Here is an 18,042-nt window from a genome sequence, read left to right as displayed (position 1 = left end):
GCAGATGGAAACTGGGAAGTGCACACAGAGAATCTGTGGAATATTTAAGGATTTGTTCTTTTAAACTAAGTTAAACTATGTATTTTGTAAAGGAGAGATATTAGGGCGTACAAATTGTTTATTCATTAATTTATAAATTCAATGCGAAAGTCATGCCGCATTCTTCTCAGTGTCGAACTGGACAGCTGCTGTGATCCCTTGTCTGCTCCACACGCAATCCCACACACATGGCCTTAACTGAGTTATAGTAGTCGCGGCCTGATCTAGGCCTTAGCTCCAGTTGCAGGACCGTAAATTGACCACAATTGACTGCCAAGAATGCCTGGTCTGGGGTCCTGGTCGATGCATATGCTCCTGAGACACCAACTGATTGTCTGTGTGTGCACGTCATCGGGTGCATTGTGCACATTGTTTATGGGACGGAAGGTGGGTTTGTTTTCGGCAGGGGTACAGCTGGCTCATTGGCTCATTGATGAATTAACAGCTTTTTAATGTGATTCTGAGCGATTAAAAATTAATTAGTGGCGTGCTGATGGCAAATACTCATCTCATCTCATCGCATCTCGAATGAACGTAATGAGTGCAGGATAGGTCAGTCACATGCGGTGAGGCGTGAAAAATAATGCACATTGGTTTTAAAGTAATTTTATTGGAGATTTTAACTAATGAAAGTTAAGTTACAGCACGATTTTAAAAAGTAAAAAAATTGTAAATTGTAAAATTAATCGGTCTTTTAGATTAATTAAACATTAAATGTTTAAAAACTGTCTCATAAATGTGGCTTAAATTTGTAATTAAATGTTTTCTTAAAGTTGTAAAGATTCCATTATATTTATTGAAGTCATAAAGACAACAATTTTCATATTTAAAAATCTAGAAGCGATATATCCCGATTAGTAGATTTTTTGTAATGTAAGAAATATTTATCATTTAAAACCCCGTTATTTTAAATATTATAAACCTGTTAATATACATTCTTACAAGGGATGACTTAATAAGCCATACATTTATATTTAATTTTTCTGCTACCATTTAAGGATTTCCTTTAAATTCGTTACGATTTTTTCATTTTGCCTTACCTGAAACCAGTGTCCGAGAACCGCTTTCGATTGTGTTTCCGTTAACATTAATAATTGAGTGGCCGCTGAATTGGCAATTAGCGACAGGGCCAAATTTAGCTGCCGGAACGACAATAAACAACAAGTTTACGTATCAATCAGTGGGCGAAGTTTTCCCAAGAAAACTAATCAGTAAAAAATGCAGGTGATTTCATTTGGTTCATTAGCTAAAACATATGACTAACGGTTTTATTTGGTGCATTAGCTTGATTAGTATAGATTATAGTTGGGATTGTACTGTTCCTTGATGGAACAGAGAGCGGGATAGTCTGGATTGCTGCCCGTTCGGCACTGGGAGGCGGGTTCACCGGCATTATAAACTGGCACACCAATGGCATAGACACTGGCATAGTTGCAGGCGGTATTGTAGATATACAGGAAGGGATACTGCGGATTGGTGAAACGCATCATGGCACAGCCCACATGGGTGTTCCTGTCCACCACCGTCTCCACAAAGTGTCCATACTTTTCACTGTGAAGAAAGAGAGGTGAAGAAAGTGGGTTAGATTGGTGTAGTTGGAAGAATATCAACGTAAAAATAAGGTCAATCTGTCTCATTTGATTTTTGATTTTTTGGAAATGAATTAAAGTCAAAATAATCTTTTTAAAAGTCTCACGCTCAAAACAATATGAAAAAGCGGGTTTTTAAACTTTTCCTCTATATGTTTTAGTACTTACTGATTTCTGGTAAGCCTAAAGTCACTTATATAGCTGCTATCGATCAGTCGATGCTCTCCAAACCACAAACCCATCGATTGCTCCACCAGATTGGTCACATTTAAGGGCCAATTTCTGGGACGATCTACGCCGCACAGGTTCTGACCCAGATTACGGAATCGATAGCTATTATGACAGTCATCATGCTCCAGGTAGCAGGTCTTTAGGTTCAAAGTGGCCAGATACTCCAGTTCCTCATCCCATACCATGGTGGCCATGCGAGTGGCAGGATAATAACCTGGCAGTGAACCAGAGGCAATATAGTTTCGTCGCTTATTATGCTCATCCAGAATGAAAGAGCGATAGGGCTTCATGTCCACCATGGTGGCATCCGGCGAACAGGTCTCATGGAAGTCCTAAAAGGTAAATAAGTTAATAATACACAAAAATAGCAGCAAATATCTAGAGACTAGAGACTTACCCCATTATTATTGCAGGCTATGTGCACCGTATTATCCGGACACAATTCCGGATCGCACCAGGACAGTGGCTGGGCCTGGACAGTTGCCAAGATCACCAAGATCAGCATCGCACATCGCATGTTTATTATATTTCTTCCGGACTCCATGTTCGCTGGATCTCAAATGCAAATCCTGACCACCGTCAAGGCGATATTTATAACGAAATTTTGATTTGCAGGTGTTTATTTTCGGTAACTCTCAATATTGGTCCCGAATTCGATGCCGATGCTGATTCCGATCCCGATGCCGATCCCGATCCCAATCCCGATGCCGATCTTAAACCGCAGCTTGAGACAGGTCAAGCGACGTTTTATGAATCATTTCCATTTTCGGGGGCCGTTGTCTTTGTCTCAATTCAATTACTGCCTCGAGTATGTCTCTGTTATTTCTGCTTATTTATCCAAAGAGCGTTCACACCGCAGTACTACAATGTGCACGACTTCTAGGAAAACTCGGTCATTAAACCTTAGAGAGTCTGGCCGGGAGGAGTCTCCACTTTCCCAGCTGATCTTAGGCTTCCTCTGGCTAAAAATATACTATTTAACTCGATCGTTAAAGTTGCAGAGTTGAGTGAAGTTCAAGACGGTCGGAAAGTATATAGAGAAAGCCAAACGTATGGTTTTAGTTATCTGTTGAGCTTTGATTTGGTTAGTTTAAATGTTACACGTGTAAAGCATACTCTGTGGTTAAGTTTACATTAAAATTACAAAAAATCTGGGAAGGAAGGTAATTACGGAAATCCGAAGGCTTAAACCGATATAGTTAATACTTGGTTCAGGGGGTAGACTCGTAAATCGATCACAACTAAGCCAATAATCGATTAATTTCCATTTGGAAAGCTGATCTATGCTAGTTTTACCAGGTTAACAAATCTGCATGTGAAGTTTTAAAATTTGAAAAATTAATATTTTTGTGAATTTTTGACAATTTTAACGATGTAACCCCTTATATAATTTTCCAAAAAATTGGCAACATTTTATTCTGCCTAAACATGGCTAGAACGACTTGGCTTTCGATGCTGATCAAGAATAAAAATGATATATTGAGTCGGAAATGACTCCTAAGCTAACTTGACTTCAATGATTCTTTTAAAATATAGCAGGTTCACAGTTCAGTGACTTCTAAGTCTGTGTCTATAAAAAAACCTGGGGAAATCCCTTATATATATGATAATTTACCTTAAAATAAACATAAATGTATATTGATAGCCCATCTAGTAAAAGAAACTAGACCAAAATCATTTGAAAACAAATTAACCTATTAAACCATAGATTCTAGTAAAACTTGTCTCCGACTCGAATGACATAAAACCGCAAGTAAACGTGGGTGTGCCAAGCAGTTCAGTGACTTTAAAGCACAACATCAGCCAGATCCCTGACATTGACATTGACCCATTTGACCAGTTTCGGACCATTAGACATGTTATAATCTACGAAATCTTCTTGTTTTCCGCTCATTGCACACGCCAAGCTTTGCACTGAAAGACAGGTTCTCAATCACAAAGAAGAAATCAATAACTTCTGCGCACAAATCAAATAAAATAAATGGAATTTGCATATGCTTGAAGAGGGAACATCTTTATGGGCCGCTGTTGGTCAATAACAAACGAAAGTTCTGTGGGCCAAACCAGTCTCGCCGGAGAGTCTCCGAGACTGGCTGACTGACTGGCTTTCTTTGTAGATTCGCATTGTTTATTTTGGTGGAACTTACAGCACAACTCGACTCGACTCAACTTCGGTTATGCAATAGTCTTGGCCGGGTCAGAAGTCAGCAGCGGACTCTGTCGGTGACGACTTAAGATTTAAATATATATTATTATTATTCAAAGCAAGAAAAGAATAAGGAACAGTGACTGGAATCGATGCGATCATTTATTGGTTGTTGGTTCTTCGTATTCTTTATATGTATATTTTTTTGTTAAAGCTAACTTTACTAAATACTCTTGGCAGTTGGACCTGAGTGCGCGGGGGCTTCCCCTCTGGAATCACATTAATCTTTTACCAATTGGGATCGTACTCCTCGCGTGTGGAGCAGAGTCCCGGATAGAAGCGGCTCTTGCCCGTGGTGCACCGGGAGGCGGGATAACCACGTTCGTACACCGGAGCTCCTAACGCATACAAACTGGCATAATTGCAGATGACATTGTAGATGTACACGGAGGGATAATCCGGACGGGTGAACCTCAGAATGGAGCAGCCCACGGCAAAGTTCTTGTCCACATTCATCTCCGCAAAGTGACCGTAGTCCTCGCTGTTTAAAAGATAATGAAGGCATTACTTAAACCTTCCAATTTGCTAAAGATTTATCTTGCTCATCCCCTTTCTAGTACTTACAAAATCGAGGTCACCTTGAAGGCATCTATGAAGCTGCTATCTATAAGATCATACTCGTTGAACCACAAACCCAGGACCTCTTCGACCAGACTGGTGACATTGACGTACTGACTCCTGGGTCGCCACACAGCAGCCAAATTCTGCCCAGAGTTGGCATATCTGTAGGTGTTGTGGCAATCATCGTGATCCAGTTTGCAAGTGCGGGTATTCAACATGGACAGGTATTGCAGCTCATCATCCCACACCTGAGAAATAAGGCATTAAGGAACTGCTTTTGATTTGGTTTCTTTGGAGATTAAAGTCCTACCATGGTGGCCATACGGGCGGCTGGATAATATCCTGGCACTTTTCCCAAAGCCAAAAAGTTTCGCCTTTTATTATGTTCGTGTAGGAAATCCGCCTTATTCCGACTCACATCCACTTGAAAGGCATCCGGCTGGCAGCGTCTATGGAATTGCTAAAAACATAAGAAATCTATTTTAAATATAACTTTAAAGTATAATTATATCCCAAATATAAAGTCAATTCTTTGTATTATATCTCTAAACTATTTTAAAAATGCAGTAAGTTTATAAATGCTAAGTTAACATCATCAGAAGGTTGATATTTCTGTTATCAAGATGGTTCCTGATTTCTGAATTAAACAATTGCACATAATCGATCTTTAATTATGATATATAATAACCATTAAAACCACATAATCCCGTCTTGATTGAAAATGTATGGCGATTAAATTTAAATACATATAAATAAATTAAGCAGACAAAGCCAGATACATTTTCAAAATACTTGTTTGTGTCATAATCTTTACATTTTATAAAAAGCAATTGATATTTAAATTTTGCCGCCTAATGATGAAGAAAAAAGCTTAAAACGTATTCTTTTAATAACTTGTATTCCTCATTGTTGCATTGTTTTCTTTGTATTATGATATAATTATTTTAATTTTGGGTAATAATAGTTGTTACTCACTCCAGTATTCCGGCAGGCAATGTGTCTGGTGCCAGGCTGGCACAAGGTGGGATCACACCAGCTGTACTCGTTGGCCAGGACCAATTGCATCATCAGCTGGAAGAGGGCCACGCAGGCAATCCATTTGCACTGAGCTAACATTTTGATTTACTATATATTTAACTAACAGAAAAATAATAAATCTCTAGATTAAACTATAGGAAGATGATCCCTTTGGCACTTTCAATGAATTACTATGACCAATGAGCGTGGCCGTCGTTATTGAATGTTTCCGTTTGAATGATCACAGAACCGAGATCTGGGACTCCGACTTGGACTTGGACTAAGCTAAGAGAGCTCGTGCGGTGTGCCCGCCGACTTTTTATACTACTACTATATCTCTCTCCCCCGATTCTAATGTCATTTCGCAAAAGCCCGACTTAGCCAGGCCAAGCCAAGCCAAGCCTTTCTAACACGTTTCGAAACGAAACGCTACGAAACGAAATGGCCAAGAACAAGTTTGCACAAAATAATGATAATAAATATAAATATTAATTTGAGGGCCAGCCGAGCGGAGGATGAGATGTGTGTGCGAGTCTTCCCGGTCTGGCTGTTCCATTTCATCCCAGTCGCCGTCGGATTTCTGAATACGTTAGCCAAAAAACATTAAACAAAAACAAAAAGGCAAAGGCAAAAAGCTAACAAAAAGCTAAGATCAAAGCGTAACTCGACAGGGAAATACCTGCTACTTTATAGAGATTATTATCTGTATCTTATCGTATTATCTAGATGTTTTGTTACATGTTAACAAGCTTATTATGAGCAGGGTGATCATGGAATAGTTTATTTATTTGTAAAGGTCTTTAGTTAACTCGAAGTCTATTTTTCTATTTTTCATTTATTTGTTTAGTAAACAACTGAGATTTGATATTGATAGCTTTTAAAATAACAAACCGATGTTTTAGTGGAACATTTTTTCTTGATATTCGAAACAAAATATAGATGCTTATACACTGTTTCTATATGGTATCTATATGTTGTCCCATTATCCCAATATATATCGGATTGTTTTTTCTATATGTTTTTGTCTAACTGTCAAGTTTACTGATACTAATATTATACCATAAATTATGTTATCTGTTACTTATTGTATTATGTACTCGAATTCATTTTGTCCAATTTATATAAAATTATCTATTTTATATGATATTATCTTTAACATTCCATATTATCTAATAAATCTTTAGATCATCTTACCTGCATTTAGACATATTATTTACAAGTACCAAAAGTGTTTTATTAAATAAACGGAAAATTATTTATGAGAATGAAACAAGAGAGTCCCCTAATATTCTAGTTTCAATATATATCTTTTAAGAATCTTAAATACCTTTAAACTCAACAGTACCAACTAAAAAATTAACAACAAATAAAAGAGAGAGGAGAGAGTCCATTTTTGCCACGAGCTTGAACCTATCGATCGATCTATGCGGACACTGATCGGTTGACAGGCCATAAAATGTGCGCGTTTGATGTTAATGCGATCGTAAAGCGATCCGATCCGTACATATGCTTTTTAGATATATTTAAGAATCTTTAAGGCTTGGGAAACGGCGGCTATCCGGCTATTTGGATATTTGGTTATTTGGGCTATTTCGGTGGGGCGTGCAATTAATTACCGGACTTTTATTGACACATATATCCGAATGTGGCTCCGGTTAGCTGATGATGGGGGGCCATCAGCCTGACCGGCTCGCTTAGAACCTCACAAAACCTAGAACCTATTAGACTAAATTTAGTGGCCTTAGTATGCAAATTTTAACAGCGATTATGCCCGATAAGGCGGCACTTAAGACTGACGCGTGATTTAAGTTGCTTTTCATAGATTTATAGGGGAGAAGAAGAAATTCGAGAAGAAAGGTGAGTGTGTAGAGTGTGTGTCTTTGTGCTGCAAATTAATGGTTTTGTAGCATGTGTTTGGTTATTGTGGAAAAATTTTGGGGAATGGGAGTCTAAGGTAATATATTACTTTACCCTTTACAAAATTCAATAATATATAAGCAGTATTTTGAACCCAAATATATCAAAAGATTCCTAAAGATTCCCCTTCGACACTAAACGCATTAATTAGTGATTAATCTTTGTCTTAAATCCGTATATCTCTCGGTTCCCACAGTTCAAATCGCGACTCGCTGCGCCATTATTACCCACCTCCACCCCCTGATTAAGTGAGATTACAAGATTAGATAATTGCAATTAATACTCAATACTGATGGCTTTGCCACCTCCACTTCCGTCATGAGCAAAACAACACCACCACTCAGCACTCAGGTGTAGTCGCTGCATAATTACATCTGATTGCGATGAGACTCATTGCAAACGAAACGAAATAAATCGCTACAAGTAAGTAACTCAGCGAACAAGCGAAATCATTTAGTATAATTAATAAACAGTATTGTTCGGGCTTGGCATGCGCCAAAAAATTATCCGAATCTGATGGATGCCAACCAGTTTCGAAACAGACAAAACAAAAAAGAGTGCAAACAAAATGTTCATAAATAAGAATAAACAAAAGATTCTGTTGTCGACGCCTTGCTGTCTGTGGAAGTGCCAAAACAACTTATTGAAGAAATCTTCGGAGAGAAAGAGAGAGAGAGCCTTTCCTTTAGTCCCTCGTCCTTTCACATAATTAGTATTCAAATGACCAATAACTAAGCAATTAATCGTGGGTTGATTCGTGTGGGATTCCCTCTACCATTCCCATTCTGATTGAGACACACGCTACGGCCATTTGAGCCAACGCTGAATACTTGATTGCCAATTAAATTAGTCAAAACCCATAAGAATCGGCCAAGAGAGGCTGAGAGACTTTAGCTATCCATTAATTCAACAATTCATTCACTCAGTCATTCATCTCTCGTGTTTTGTACAACTCAAACAAATCATCCCAGACATTTGTGTTTTTAATGACTTTACTCGATGGTTGATTGACAGCTCCGGCTGGGCTGGGGATTGGGGATTGGGGCGGGGGTGGTGTCAGCGATTAATAACTAACTTGCATGGCTTATTAACTCTGGCCAAGACGACTTAATTAACTCAATTGGTAGAGAAGGAGTAATTACATTTATTCCCCAAATATTTACATAGTTAACTAATTTTAAAGAGATTTATTAGGTAATTTATAAAATTCTAACATTAGGAAAAGATTCATTAATCATTACATCTTTTCTTGGATCATGCTCAGTTGAGTTTTTTTTGCTTAAATCATAATAAATAACTTCTTCAAAAATTGGTTTAATTATTAACAACTGGAGCGTAACTTAAATAAAGCTATGCTAAAAAAAGTTAATTAACAAATTAGGGAACATACTAATAAAAATCGTAGAAATCATCTGGAGCGTGTCGAATAGCAACGAATAAAAAAGTTTATTAACTGCAAAGCAATGATAATTTAATAATTTAAAGAAAATAATTAAACATTTGATAAACAAAAACAAGAAAGAAAGTTATATTTTATACCCTTGCAGTGAAAATTCAATCGGAAAGCTGTTTTGTGTTAGTTTCTATTAGCTATATAAATCAATTTAGAATTTAACAAAATTAAAATTTTTACAAATCTTGACAATTTTAACGATTTTAAACAATTTTTCATAGAGTCGGAAATAAATCCTTCAAATCGTTTCAAGCTTAAATTATAATACCCTTCAAGGGTATAAAAAAAGTCATCGATTAAAGCGACATCTACCATACATGGCGTATACTTAACGTGGTAACCCTTAAATTAAGTATACGCCAGGTGGGTCTAGGGAGAATAGTTTACAAGATAAGTGGTTCCAGTTAAAAAGCAAGCTAAACAATTAAATTTTAAGATGGAAATTGAAATCGATTAAAACTAAGTTTCAAATATTCCATATTTTTAAATATTATTACATTCAAATTTATTTGACAAATAAACGTTTAAAAAATGCATTAATTTCAATTCGGCAACCTTTCCTATGATAGTTATTATTAGAATAATAAATCTGCATAGTTAATTTTAAATTTAAAAAAATTAAAATTTTTGTAATTTTGTTTTTGAAAATTTTAATGATGTAACTTCTTATAAAATGATCAAATTTTGACAATATTTTTAAAATTTTATTTTTAGACCGGATAAGGCTAGAAAGATTCGCCTGTTAATGCTGATCAAGAATATATAAGGGTCGGAAATGACTCCTTTACTTTGAAAGGGTATAAAAGGTACAACACTTTATTTAAAAATGTGTTTGTGGTTTCAAATTTAAACTTGAAACACATAGAAATACTCCTAAATTTAAAGGCAGACTTACAGCTTAAATCTTGGCCTTTGATTCGTTTTTTTTCAGCACTCCTAATGATGAATCTAACCACCCCGTTTTGGGGGCATTTGGGTCAGCGCCGAAGAGTATGCTACAAATTACTGTCACTCCGCCGCCGCACTCTTTCGCACTTTAGTATATTCCTCACTCTCGTTCCCTGACTCTGCCGTATCAATAACATAAATAATGCCCCCATTTGTCCAGTTCTGTCAACAGCTTTTGGTTTCCCACATCCGGGAAAATAAGAAAATGGAAAACCCCAAACCAAGCCACCAACCCCAAGGCAAAGTGCAGCCCTTGAGTTGAGCTGGATGTGGACGTGGGCGAAGCTATCCGGCTCTGGAAGCCGCTGACATATGGATGCTATGCGCTAATGGCCAAGCCCAATGACAATGCTGACAATGGCTGCTCCCACGCATCCAGCGGATGATTCATGCGTTTCCACTCGCTTATGCACACTTAAGAAGTCGCATCCTTGGATGGCCTTTTTACACGCAGAGAAACTTTATGAGGGGTTGCATCGTTAAAATGTTAAATATTTTCAATATCACAAGAATTTTGATTTTAAAAATTTTAAAACTTAACATGTAGGATTGTTAACCTAGCAAAAAGAAACACATAAATGCTTTTCGAATGTAAATTAAAGCATTTTTGGCTTAGTTATGACTTTTTCACGTTTTTTTAACTAAATATAAGTATTAACAAGAAAGGAAGCTAACTTCGGCACGCCGAAGTTTATATACCCTTGCAGATATAACATCTATGACTTGGAATCTCAACAATATAAATTATATTTATTTGTGTTAAAAAACAATGAAGTTATACCTGCTTTCATTTCATTCACCTATATACATATTATATTTTTGCAGTTTTACATTCGCAGATTTGCATTTTTCCTCTACATCTAACGATCGTTTGTATGGCACCTATATGATATAGTCGTCCGATTTTCATGAAATTTGACACAAATTTGATGAAAATCAGCTGAAAACTAAAAAAGTTATAAATTTAATTGTATTAATTTCTCGATCGTTCCTATGGGAGCTATATTATATAGTAGTCCGATTTTCATAAAATTTTATGCAAAATTGTAGAGTATAGGAAAATGGCTATATCTCAAATTTGATCCAATTCTATTAAAAACTGAAAAAGTTAAAAAAATTTTTGTAAAAATTTTCCGATCATTCCTATGGCAGCTATATGATATAGTCGTCCGATCCAGCCCGTTCCGACATATATACGAGTGAGAGTATATAGAAGGCTAACTACAAAGTTTCGTTCAGAAAGCTTCAAAACTGAGAGACTAGTTTGCGTAGAAACGGACAGACGGACAGACGGACAGACGGACAGACGGACAGACGGACAGACGGACATGGCTAGATCGACTCGGCTGTTGATCCTGATCAAGAATATATATACTTTATATAGTCGGAGGTGCCTCCTTCACTGCGTTGCAAACTTCTGACTGAAATTATAATACCCTTCAAGGGTATAAAAAACCTTATTCCGTAATATTGCTCTTTGGGTTTATTTTTGAATATTAAAAACTTTAATTTTTTAATAAAAGAACCCGCTTTATGACGTACCTCTTAGTTTTTCTTTGTGTGTACCCGAAATGATGCATGTCCAATTACATCGATTGTCCTTGCTCGTCGTGGCTTATCGCCGGCCATCTCGTGGTCCTGCCAGAAGGAATTGATAAATTGTGGATTTTAAGTGGCCATCCAGAGGGGCAAGAAGAGCACAGAGGAGAGTCGAGGGTTGGAGGGGGGTCCTCAAATTATGAATTATGAAGAACATGGGTCCCGTCGTCTAATGTCGCCCCTTGGGGAATGCAGCAAAGAACGCCACTTGTTCGTATTTCAACAGAAGACGGCAGACATTTCACCGAATGCCAAATTTGGCGCACGCCGTGGCGCCACACCATCGCCGGCTTAGCCAGCAGATGCCCCCACGGTACGTGGGGCTATGAGGCAGCTGCTCCGATATGGACAGGTTAGCGCCCGATAAGGCGCGAGCACGCGTCGAGCGGCGTCTCCAGAGGAGCGACACGCGGACACACGCGGAAGCGCTCAAAGGCAGATGTCATCGGATGGAGTCCAAGATTTCCACAGAAACAGAATCAGAACCAGAAGCCACGGGAGCCAAGGAGACGGACATCAATCAGGCTGCAGGCGGGCAGTGGCAATTGGAAGTGATGTGATGTGAAGTAAAGTGCAATGGCAACAACCTGACCGATCGACTTGCTTGGAAATTCAGTGCACGTGCCAGTTGCGTGGTAGAGCACTGAGAACAATATTTGAGGTACTTTAATAGATTTTCTAATTAAATTTAAGCATTTAAAAAGTCCTATCCCACGACAATTTGTTGAGAAACAAAAAGGAAACCGTTGAAATAATGGTGCGGAAACGTGTTTATTTCCATTTTGATGTTAGCTATCTTATGGCTATGGCCCCAATCAATTTCCTTATCCACATAGAAAACATATATTTTCCCACCGTTCTTTAATCCCAATCACTTAGCAATATTCACTCCTTTTCTCTCAGTGCATCCTGCTTTCCTCAATGGGCCGCCATGATCGGTCCCCAGTCCAGATTGTGTGTTTTCCGTCTAAATCGTTGGCGATCGGTGATCGGATCGCTTGAATTTACGAGCGCTTGCCTCGTTCTTGGAATTCTCCAAGTTGTGCCCCCAGCTTGTGGCAAGCAGCAAGTCCGATTCGAATTACAGACAAACTTGCCCTGGGAATCGGTTTCGGATTGGATTGGCAGGGGACTGGGGTTGAGCACTGGGATATCGACCCTAGACATCGCTGACAATTATTGCTAAGCAAACATGCATAAATTGGCAACTGGCAACTGGCTAATGGCTAATGGCCATGCCCCGTAATTCGACGCCAGCCAGACTGAACTCGGACTCTGGAGTGGCCCTTGGCTTTGCACTCCACTCTCCATGCTTTTCACTTCCTTCCTGGAGTCGAGAGTCTGAAGTCGGGAGTCGGGAGTCAAGAGTCCACCCCAGACGCTGTGTCGTCGTAGTCATTGAGAGCTGGAATCGGAGTTCGTGCCTCTGAAACTGATGCCACACACGAACGAATGAACAACAATAAACACAAGTATTCTGGGGGATCTTACAGATTGTGTTTTCGTTTTGTTTATTTCTAGAATGGGAGGAAATAAAGTCAGTTGTGGCCATTCCCACAGGCAATTTGATTCCCGGTCAGCTGCAGTCTCAGCTTAATGGCTTAAGCATTGATTTTGCCAAAGGCCTTTCGAGAGGCCATAAAAACTTGAATCTTTAGTGTAAGAACTATATTTACTAATCAATAATTTGGAGAATTAATTAACCCATCTTGTAAAGAACAAATTATCTCTTAAGAGATTTAATCCCTCTTCCATTTTGCATTAAATACATTAAAATATTATAAAAACTCTTTGAAACCCTGATCCTTTCCCCAAAATATATAAACACCATTCTTTATATGTTTTTTCATATATTTAAATTTCATTTGATCCACTTGCATTGTGTGTGGCATTGTTTTTTGTTTTGTTTTTAGTTCTTTTCTTCATTCGTTTATTATTTTTGTTTTGTTTTTGTTTTATTGTATTTTTGTTTTTTGGATTTTCTCAAGTATATTTCTTGTAAATTTACAGATCCAGCCATACAAGTAGTAGTACGTTATAGTATAATATATAAAGAGATAATTAATTATCGTACATTACATTAACATTAAACTCGATTAATTTGTAAAATTGAAAAATGGCAAAGAGTTTTGTGGTTATCATTCCCTCCTTTTTTTCCTCCGGTTAAGTGCATAAATAATTGTCGATAGTAGTAGTAGTTGTAGTTGTATAAATACTAACACAGTTTTTTGGGCTAAAAGTTGGTTAATTCTTTTGCAGGGACCTGCATTTTCCCCATTTGAGATAAGCGGAATTTCGAGTTGGTTAAGAGTTTTCTTTTTTTGTTTTTGAGTAGGAGCAGGAGCTTGTAGTTGAGTTGGGGAGCGTGTTGGTTTTACAAGTTTCAACTAAGCAAAAAAATACTGTTTGTGCAATTCTCATATATAGTATATAGTTTATAGTATATAGTAGTTTATAGTAGTTGTTGGGTAGGTTCGTTCCTCCTCCTTCTCGCTAGAGCTTAAATTTTAAGCAAACATTATCAAGTATTTCAGCTAGGATTGCGTTTAGTTCTAAGTACACTTAGCTAAGGCTTAGTTATTAGTTTATCGTTTATAGTGTTTAGTGTTTAGTTTTTAGCGACGATAAAAACACACATACAGGAATACAAATATAAAACAGGCACACAAACAACAGGCTCTCCGAATAAAAACTCCTTTTTGTTTACTAAAACTAAAATAAATAAAACTTAGGCTACACGAGAAATGGCGACAGGATGGATGATGTGTGGTATGAATGTATATATGTATATATATATAGTATTCCGATATATATCTATCTACTCCAGAGGACCGTTCAGCTTAATACTGTTGCCTGGCTGTCATGGAAGCGAATTCAACTACGATTTCTAGGTGATAGAGGGATTCCCCTTGCTGATAATGGTTTATCATCTAATTTTAATTAATTTTCACTCTTCCAGTGTATTAAATAATAAATTTTCTTGATTTTCTCTTAAATTCTTTTGGGAAAAATCATGCAAATTCCACTATTATCAGGTATTTCCCGGGAATCCCTCGAATACCTCTCACTTGCTGGGCCGCCAAAAGTATGCTATGAATAGTGGCCCTTTCTTGTGCTTGTGTGTGTGTATGCGGATGGATGCAGTAACTAAATGAGTAACTAAACTTAGACACTTGTTCCCCTCCCTCGTCCCCCTCCTTAATGCAGGGGCGGCGGCGTGCGATCCGGCGCACGTGGAAAGAGCAAGCCGCTGGGCACATGTTTCGCAATGAAGTCCTCGTCCCGCTGCCTCTCCCGATCCTTGGGATTGGAAGCCTGTCCCGGCTTCTCCAGCTGGTTGTGGCTGGTGCCGAGCCTGTGGTGGCGATTTAGCTTGTGCTGCTGCAGCTGCAGCTGGTGGTTCTTCCGCTTGCGACCTCTTCGGAAGCTAGAGTCGCCGTAGAACTCATTGCGCAGGAAGTTGGACAATGTGGCATTGCGTCGCCATCCCGCCGGACAATTGGTGGCTGTCCGCCAGTCTGGCAGCTGGACGCCCAAGCGCCGGCACTCGTGGGCATATGCCGCAAAGCTGTCGCAGTGGCAGGCTCCGGAGGGACACTCACAGACATCCATCCGGCAGGCGGCTATATAGTTCTCCGGATTCAGACGCTCGTTGCACTCACCGAACAGCGCTGACACGCTCAGCGGATGGCAGTAGAAGCTGGACTTGCGCTTGTCGCAGGTGGGCACTGCCGCCAGGATTTCGCGCTTCCGGGAGCACGACTTGGGTCCACCCACGCGCCACGAGTTGGCAAAGTGCCAAACCTCCTCGTCGACATGGTTCCGACCATCCTTGCCCGTGAGATCATCCCTTGCACTGCCATTGAAGTTGCCACAAAGGCCGCACAATCGCTTCTTGAACTTGGCCGGCACAGAGACCTGCAGGAAGCCACCACCATCCCATTCCAGGGACAGGCCCATCTCTGATCTTAGCATCACTGCTCCGCCATCGGACAGCCTCTCGATGGTTACATTCCGACCACCGGCCGAGCCCACGTAGGGCAACAGGACCCTCGTCCCATTCACCTTAATCCTCAGCTTCTGGCCAAGATTCACGCGCAGATTGTGCAGCTTCAGGGTCACGGTTTTGGCCCAGCTGGCATGCCGCGTGCCTCGTCCCTCGTTCGTCAGCCGAATCTCAAAGGTGTGTCCCAGACAATCTTTGGCCAGAAGGTACTTACAGCTGCCCTGAAAGCTGAAGAACTTGCCGTCAAAGGTGCGGAAATGGGGATCCCCAAAGACAGTGCAGGTCCCCGCGGTCTCCACACATCGCTGACAGCACTCTCCAGGCGGCAGCTTCAGTTCCTCATTGGCCCGACATTTGACCGGTGGACAGCGCATCTGGGAGCAGCGAATGGTGCCACCATTGCAACGACAGCTCCGGCAGGGACCCATGTCCCAGGTCTCATTGTTCTGATAGGTCACACCCTTCACACTACACTCGCTTCGCACCTCGGCGACGGCACAGCGAGGACAACAGCCGTCCTGGAACTCTTGAAACTCGGGGGCACACTCCAGGATGGGGCAGGTGGCCCTCTGGCACATGGCAGTGCTATTGAGGCAAGTGCAATTGGTGCATCTGTCCGGCATGAACTGCGTCTTCTCGGGATAGACCTTGTTGTTGAAGAAGCATTTGCCTGGGAATAGGGAGATTTTCAAAGAAGTTATTTAATGAAGGTGCTTATATTTCAATTATCAAGTATTTAAAATATATTAAAGTGGTATTCACTCACCTGGAACCGACATAAATCCCTGATGCTGGGCACACCTGGGACAGCATTCGTCCGGTCGCTTGATCTGCTTCGACATGGGACATGGTAGGACGGGGCAGGTCTTCTTGGAGCAGGTCAGCTGATTGGAGGAACACTGACACACCAGGCATCGGTCATCGATGGAGGCGTCGACCTCCTGGCCCTCGGCCACCGTCTGTCCATTGATCTTGCAACCTGCCAACGAAATCCCCAACATTAGACACTTATGATTTAGTTGCTTAGTTTGATTTGCTTGGCGGCGGGCCAAGAAATTTTCCACAAGGCGAAACAAGTTTCCAAGCGGCGCTATTTGCATAGGGGCATCGTCATAGGACGGCCCCAGATTTTGTGGCTTCGATGCTATGCTTTGCTTTGCTTTGTTTTCTTTGGTTTTCTCAACGCAATGCGAATAATATTGGAATATGCGGGGCGACATTGTCGCCTTAATAGACAATTTAAAGCCCATAAATAAGCGGGGCCAACAAAAACAGAGAACAGATCAAAACAGATCGCAGCGGATCAGTGGATCAGCGGAGCTCTGAGCATCGGAATATTGGGATATCGGAATGTCCCATGAATAAATCATTTTTGGGGTTGATAGAGACATAAAAAATAAAAGCGAAAAATCATAAAAAATGCTGGGACCTTATCTCAGATGATCTACTTTGAGTTGGGCAATGTTTAGCCCTCATTTATGATTTTTAAATTTATACATATATATATTTCTTTGTAATTGCCTAACAGTCTCTGCTATGCGTAATACCCTATCGTAGGGCATTATTTTTTCTGGTTAAATCATCTTCTTTTGTCTAACGATTATGAGGCATTAGCGGTGTGTCTCTGGCTAATTTTAGTGACTGATGCTACTGGGGACTGGTCTTGGTCTTGGTATTTGACTTGGACTGGATTTGATTGAGGTAATATCAGTTTGAATGGTAACAATGCTCACCCTGGCAGGTGGGACAGCATTCACCGGGGCGAGGTGGCTGCAGCTGGTTGTCATCGCACTGTGAGTAGCATTTCTGCACCGTTTCCGTAACCACAGTTGCCATGCACTTGTATGTCCTGCAAGGATCCTCCGGATCGCTCCACTCTGCTCCGCTTTCGTAGGGAACTCCGCGGAAAATGCAACCTGTCGAATATTAAAATATCGAAATCAATAAAAAAGTATTGAATATTATTTAAGTCAAGAAAAAAAAGATCTTGACCAAGATAAACAAATTAATTGTTTTGTAATTTCTCAAACATCTTCTTGTATCCTTTGAACTTACCCTTGCACTTGCTGCAACAGGAGTTCTCTGGCTTCTCTTGAATATAACAATCATCGATGGGCGGACAGGTATTCCGGCAGTTTACGAAACCATTCTGTAAGATAAAAATTACAAATAAAAACACAAACAATAAATTAGTCTTATCTCACAGCAGGCCCATGTGGCGTATGCGCAATTTGCACAAATGCGCTTAGCGATGTGAAAGATGGCTGTCACTGAGCCGCTGAGCCAATGATTTGTGGCTGTGCACTATGGTCAGTACAGAGTGGAGTACATCCCCATTCCATTCCCCTCACATCCCCCCCACCCCCACCACATACACACTCCTTGGCCAGTTTTCCACCTGATTTATGGCATTTCAATTGCAATTGCTCAATGAAGTTCTGCCCTCTAACCTTCAGAGTAATTTAGTTTCGGGCGT

At 40.0% G+C, this 18,042-nt stretch overlaps 3 protein-coding genes and 2 long non-coding RNA genes across 11 annotated transcripts in view; 2 read left to right on the top strand and 3 right to left on the bottom strand.

Annotated features, from left to right (window-relative positions):
* Positions 1-1,267: 1,267 nt before the first annotated feature.
* On the bottom strand, positions 1,268-3,107 carry LOC110189671 (antigen 5 like allergen Cul n 1). Its single transcript, XM_086831606.1, has 3 exons — positions 2,257-3,107; positions 1,797-2,191; positions 1,268-1,590 (listed from the first exon to the last, which is right to left on the bottom strand). The coding sequence occupies exons 1-3, from the start codon at positions 2,401-2,403 to the stop codon at positions 1,329-1,331; spliced, it is 804 nt and encodes a 267-aa protein (XP_086687732.1). The 5' UTR covers positions 2,404-3,107; the 3' UTR covers positions 1,268-1,328.
* LOC147643935 (uncharacterized) lies at positions 2,934-4,546 on the top strand. The gene is made up of 2 exons (XR_015271351.1): positions 2,934-3,022; positions 4,246-4,546. It is a non-coding gene; the product is annotated as an uncharacterized LOC147643935 (long non-coding RNA).
* On the bottom strand, positions 4,150-13,040 carry LOC110189653 (venom allergen-1). Of its 2 annotated transcripts, XM_086831607.1 has the most exons (5): positions 6,838-6,872; positions 5,602-5,763; positions 4,937-5,086; positions 4,630-4,874; positions 4,150-4,546 (listed from the first exon to the last, which is right to left on the bottom strand). In XM_086831607.1, the coding sequence occupies exons 2-5, from the start codon at positions 5,740-5,742 to the stop codon at positions 4,294-4,296; spliced, it is 789 nt and encodes a 262-aa protein (XP_086687733.1). In that variant the 5' UTR covers positions 5,743-5,763; positions 6,838-6,872; the 3' UTR covers positions 4,150-4,293. The 2 variants fall into 2 exon arrangements, with proteins under 2 accessions (XP_086687733.1, XP_086687734.1); XM_086831608.1 differs by lacking the exons at positions 5,602-5,763; positions 6,838-6,872 and adding an exon at positions 11,504-13,040.
* LOC147643934 (uncharacterized) lies at positions 7,489-10,619 on the top strand. Its single transcript, XR_015271349.1, has 3 exons — positions 7,489-7,983; positions 9,728-9,819; positions 9,945-10,619. It is a non-coding gene; the product is annotated as an uncharacterized LOC147643934 (long non-coding RNA).
* Positions 13,041-13,393: 353 nt separating the features above from the next.
* Positions 13,394-18,042, bottom strand: part of cv-2 (crosveinless 2-secreting protein) — a 30,038-nt gene continuing 25,389 nt past the window's right edge. For all 6 annotated transcript variants that reach the window (XM_086831601.1, XM_086831600.1, XM_086831602.1 and 3 more), the window contains 4 exons: positions 17,622-17,715; positions 17,300-17,482; positions 16,333-16,545; positions 13,394-16,236 (listed from right to left, as the gene is read on the bottom strand). In XM_086831601.1, coding sequence (XP_086687727.1) covers positions 14,759-16,236; positions 16,333-16,545; positions 17,300-17,482; positions 17,622-17,715 — 1,968 coding nt within the window. In that variant the 3' untranslated portion in view covers positions 13,394-14,758. The remainder of the gene's footprint in view (positions 16,237-16,332; positions 16,546-17,299; positions 17,483-17,621; positions 17,716-18,042) is intronic.

This window comes from Drosophila serrata, unplaced genomic scaffold (genome assembly GCF_035046125.1).
Source record: "Drosophila serrata isolate PLE 108 unplaced genomic scaffold, ASM3504612v1 contig_240, whole genome shotgun sequence".
In the NCBI taxonomy this organism is placed as follows: domain Eukaryota; kingdom Metazoa; phylum Arthropoda; class Insecta; order Diptera; family Drosophilidae; genus Drosophila; species Drosophila serrata.
Note: the sequence above shows the minus strand (reverse complement) of the source record. Positions and strands in the feature narration are given on the sequence as shown.

Bases quoted from the DNA above. Each gene is read 5' to 3' on its own strand.
- LOC110189671 (XM_086831606.1), bottom strand. From the start codon at position 2,403: ATGGAGTCCGGAAGAAATATAATAAACATGCGATGTGCGATGCTGATC. The intron at 2,192-2,256 runs GTAAGTCTCTAG...TTTACCTTTTAG, and splicing joins TAGCCTGCAATAATAATGGG to GACTTCCATGAGACCTGTTC. The intron at 1,591-1,796 runs GTAAGTACTAAA...CTTTCTTCACAG, and splicing joins TTTAGGCTTACCAGAAATCA to TGAAAAGTATGGACACTTTG.
- LOC110189653 (XM_086831607.1), bottom strand. From the start codon at position 5,742: ATGTTAGCTCAGTGCAAATGGATTGCCTGCGTGGCCCTCTTCCAGCTG. The intron at 4,875-4,936 runs GTAGGACTTTAA...CTTATTTCTCAG, and splicing joins CCGCCCGTATGGCCACCATG to GTGTGGGATGATGAGCTGCA. The intron at 4,547-4,629 runs GTAAGTACTAGA...TCTTTTAAACAG, and splicing joins TTCAAGGTGACCTCGATTTT to CGAGGACTACGGTCACTTTG.